This window comes from Octopus bimaculoides, chromosome 8, assembly GCF_001194135.2.
Source record: "Octopus bimaculoides isolate UCB-OBI-ISO-001 chromosome 8, ASM119413v2, whole genome shotgun sequence".
NCBI lineage: Eukaryota > Metazoa > Mollusca > Cephalopoda > Octopoda > Octopodidae > Octopus > Octopus bimaculoides.
In genome coordinates, this window is record NC_068988.1 from 15,375,560 (window position 1) to 15,380,732 (window position 5,173).

The 5,173-nt window shown below is 36.7% G+C and overlaps 1 protein-coding gene across 1 annotated transcript in view; it reads left to right on the forward strand.

The window, feature by feature from the left end:
* Positions 1 to 5,173, forward strand: part of LOC106867493 (calcium and integrin-binding protein 1) — a 76,262-nt gene that overhangs the window by 24,711 nt on the left and 46,378 nt on the right. Inside the window, exon 4 of the mRNA XM_014912378.2 lies at positions 4,085 to 4,232. Coding sequence (XP_014767864.1) covers positions 4,085 to 4,232 — 148 coding nt within the window. The remainder of the gene's footprint in view (positions 1 to 4,084; positions 4,233 to 5,173) is intronic.

The window sequence follows — 5,173 nt, forward strand, 5'->3', positions numbered from 1 at the left end:
TGTATGTGTGTGCGTGTGTATGTGTGTGTGCGTGTGTATGTGTGTGTGCGTGTGTATGTGTGTGTGCGTGTGTGTTTGTATAGCCCAAGGTGGTGCTCCAGCATGGCCGCAGTCAGATAACTGAAGCAAATAAAAGAAAAAAAGAATATATGTATGTGTGTGTGTGTGTGTGTTTGCGTTGTTTGTCTTTACCACCGCTTCACGATCGGTGTTGGTTTGTTAATGTCTCCGTAACTTAGTAGTTCGGCAAAATAGACCGTGAGAATAAGTACCAAACTTTAAAAAAGATAAAAGTATTGGAGGTCGATCTGTTCAATTAAAACCCTTCAAGGCGGTGCCCCAGCATGGCCGCAGTCCACTGACTGAAACAAATAAGTAATTGAACTATAAGGCGTACACCTTCACAACGGAGTCATGTATCTTCTTGTTCCACATAAAATATCGTAGAAAGCAAACACAAAAATGGAATATTTCTAATTTTCTGTTTGATTAAACAATTGTTTAAATAATATTTACCTTATTCTTTCCCTGTTATATCTATCTTTCTATCTCATCAGCACCTTTAAAAGATTGTGCTCAATCACTTTTAACGAATTTTTGTAAGCATTTCGAAACTTTCAAGTCGCCTACCTATTTCTTTATTTATTGTAAACGGATTTGAAGAGCGAAAAGTTATCAATTGTCCACTCCTTAATTGAAGCTACCAAATTGTTTACCGAGTGAAACACCTCCCACTTAACATTTTACCAACAAGCAGAGATCTTTAATGTCAATTCTAGGAATTCAAGATGAACATTTCTGTAGGTGTTAAATAGATAATTAAGCAGTTAATTACCTATACAATAGAGAAATAAATAATCAACAGACAGAATTATCTATACAGTTAACTACAACTTATAACAATAACATCCTGAATTGTTTAGTACTTTTCAATTAACTGGACGATAAACTGGGAAACTCAGACGATTGGCCGAAATATTTGGCGATATTTGGTTACGTCGTTTTTATGTTCTGACTTGAAATCCTACCAAAATGGACTTTGTTTTTGTTTCTCATCCTGCAGTGTTTAATGAAATCAAATACCCATAAAAAATTGCAATTTATTTACATTCTTATAATGCATTGCGTTTTAAAATAATAATTTTCATACATATTTCTCCAAGAAAGCTATCTTAAGATTTCGGAAATTGCACACACACACACACACACACACACACACACACACACACACACACACACACACACACACACACACACACACACACAAACACATATATAAATATATATAATAGTGGTACAACAAGGCACCAATATTTACTGGAAATAGCAGTGGATAAATTTACGACGCTATAGTAAAGCTTCACTGTATATATACTGGCAAAGATGTGTGCGGGCAGCGAACAGAAAAAAATTTCGTGTTACCTCTTGGAAGAACATTAGATATATGGACAACCAAGAATCGAATAATCTAGTACCTAGGTTTCGGACTCTTCAAGTACGTTTGTTATCGTAAATTTGATTAGTGTTCTTCAGTTAGATTTACCTGGACAATATTTCAAATGTTGCTACATCAGGGGGCAGTATACTTGCCCGAAAGCCTAACCGTTAACAGAACCGAAAAGAGTGAAAAAGTTTTCAATGAAAAAATAAAATATTGCAATTCAAATGTATTACTGTCCAGTTAAATAAAGCGCCGTAAAAGTAGAAGTATGATATGCATGCGCGCGCACACACACACACACACCCATATATATATATATATATAGATATATATATATACACACACAAAATATGGGGGCTTACTTCACAGGTGATATAAACGACTAGGTACGCGGGGTAAGTAGTGTAACGGATTATCAGGGCTCCAAGGTCATAGCCGAGACGGGAGTTATGGAACCATTCTCTTTTACTCTTGCATTTAGTCGAACAAATCGACCTGAAAACTCATTTTTTGTAAGCCTAGTACTTATTCTATCGGCCTCTTTTGCCGAACCGCTAAGTTTCGGGGACGTAAACACACCAACATCAGTTGTCAAGTGATGGTGGTGGTGGGGGGGGGGGACAAATACAGACGCACAAACATACACACACACATATATATATATATATGTATACGACGGGATTCTTTCAGTTTCCGTCTACCAAATCCACTCACAAGGCTTTAGTCGGCTTGAGGTTATAGCAGAAGACACTTACCCAAGGTGCCACACTGTGGGACTGAACTCGGAACTATGTGGTTGGTAAGCAAGCTACTTACCACACAACCACTCCTGGATATAATATTGTTAAAGAGGACAACAAACGCTAAGGCAAGACAAACATCTCCAAGTCATGCACGTTATTATTATTTGAAAAATTCAAAGTCTTACAGCTGTTTCTGGGATATCCCAAAGTATGGGATATTCCGTCATCGGAGACAAATAGGGAAAATGTGAATGGTATAGATTAATGAAACGATGACATAGAGGATAGGAGAAAAGGAATAAAAAAATGAAGAAAAAAAAAATAAAATAAAAGTTCACTGTTCAACTTTCCGATAGTATAGATGTTAGTACATAAGTCCTTTGGTATAATCATGTGTGAATCCATGTGTGGTTATTGCCTTAATAGTGTAAAATAGTGCAAATATCCAGACATAAATGCGAACGTATCGAAGTTTCGTAAGAGAATGGTAGCGGAGGTATCTGTGAAGGGATAAAGAGAAAGTAAAATAAATAGAAAGAGAAGAGGGTATTAGATATGGGAGCAGGTGGTACAGAAAGTGGAGGAGGAAAGCAAAGATTGGTATGAAGGATAAAACAAGGTATAATGAAAATACATATAATGTACAAAAATATACAAGAAGATAAATAAATATATAAGGGTGAAAAAGGAGAGAGGATGAGGTAAAGGAAGATAACATAGAAATATACAAATAAGTAAAATGCAAGGGATTCAAAGAGAATAGTAGGTGCCAGTGTTATTATTCTAGTTTGTGGCGGTTGAGAAGGAAATCTAGTAGTAAGTGTTTGTGTCCGTTTTAAGGCTAAGGTCAGTGGCTGTAGAAATACTTTTAGCTATGGGGGTGTGAGTATGTAGGTAGTCGTGAATGAAGAAACCAGCTGAATGTTAAAATATTTAGGAATAAGAGTTACAACTAAATATTAGGGGATTTAATAAATTAAGGCTTAGAAATAAAGATAAAATTAAAGAATTAACAGTTATTTTCTAAGGTACTAATGTTGAAAGAAAAGATATACAAGCGTATGTATTAACGATCATGGAAGTATGTATGTAAGTGTTATGTGTGGGGGTTCATTTCTTTATTCTTTTTCTCCTGTCCTCTATGCCATTGTTTCATCAATCTATACCATTCACATTTTCCCTATTTGTCTTCGATGACGGAATATCGGAGTCACAGCTGTAAGATTAAATTTTTCCGATAATAATAACGTATATGTTTGTCTTGCCTTAGCGTTTGTTGTCCTCTTTAACAATTATATATATATATATATATATATATATATATATATATATCAGATGTCTCCTCCACAGATCAGATGTCTCTTAAGATCACAGTCCGTATTCCTGGGACGATTACAGTGTAGTCCGTAGTATCAGTGAGCATCGGGTAGATCATCTTCATAGATTCATTTTTGGTGCCCTTCACCATCAGACAATAAACTACAACTTGTAACAATAGAATCCTGAATTGTTCAGTACTTTTCAGTTAATTGGGTGATAGACTGGGAAACTCGTTAGACAACTGGTCAAAATATTTGGCGATATTAGTTACGTCTTTCTGAGTTGAAATCCAACCATATACGTGTATATGCATGTATACACGAAAGGGTGTTGAAAAGTTCCTGGCTTTAATGGTACCCCGAAAGGCCTGGCTGGGGACCCAACCTTCGGAGTTTTTTTTACAAGTCTAAGAAAAAGAAGGATGTTAATCTGAGAGGGGAAAATGTTGAATAAAATCAAAATTGAACGTCCTGTGTTTTCTTTTACCCAAAGCCAAGAACTTCTCAACACCCCCTCGTATGTCTGTTTATGTATATGTGTAATGTATATATACACACACATATATATATATATTCTTTAGGTAAACCCGTTCCAAGACCGAATATGTCAAGTATTCTCAACCAATGACAATGGAGCCTTAACATTTGAAGATTTCCTCGATATGTTATCTGTGTTTAATGATAAATCTACATTAGAAACGAAACTGGAATACGCATTCCGCATTTATGGTGAGTGATTTTCTTTGTTGCTCTTACATCATCTCTACGTCTCCCGCCTTATTTAATTCGCAAAGTACACCATCATGACCTTGTCTACTATCATCGTTACAACATTATTTACATTATTTACATTTGACGGATATTTGTCCTCATCTTGTTTGTTGTTAACACAACGTTTCGGCTGATATACCCTCCAGCCTTCATCAGGTGTCTTGGGAAAATTTTGAACCTGGGTTTTCATTCCTAAGGTATCTCGGGGTTAGTAGCCCGCGCTCTTAACCACTACGCCATATGCCCGTGGGCAATTATGGAGTGAATTTTTAGGGCTTATAAATCTAATATTTTCCTATCCTTCCTTAATACGAGTTCCCATATGCTGTTCATATCTGCACTCGGTCTGCTTAGGGGGTTGTTGTGTCCTAGCATATGTGCTGCTTCTTTTAGTTTTCGTACTTTCCAGTAGTGTTCTCTGTCTATTATTCTAACTTCATCCCACAGGTGGAGGTGGTCTCCATTTTTTCATACATGATCAGCTATCCCCGATTTATCAATATCTCCCCGTGTCACAGCTTTGCGATGTTCCTCGACCCTTATTTCGAGGGGCGGCATGTTTCGCCTTTGTATAACTTACCACAGCTGCATGGGATGGAGTACACGCAGTTCTTGGTCATATTCTCTTCTATTGGTGGTTTTACTCGAAGGAGATATTTGCGAAGTGCTGTATTACTTTTGAATACTGTCCTGATGTCATATGGGTCGCATATCTTTTGTATCTTTTCGGAGAGGCCTTTCACATAGGGTAGACAGACTGTGAACAGTTTATCGGTTTCATCATTCTCTTTTCTTCAGTTATGAAGAAAAGTTTATCGGTTTTATCCTCTTCAGATATGAAGAAAAGAGAGGACGAAACCGATAAACTGTTCACATTCTGTCTACCCTATGTGAAAGGC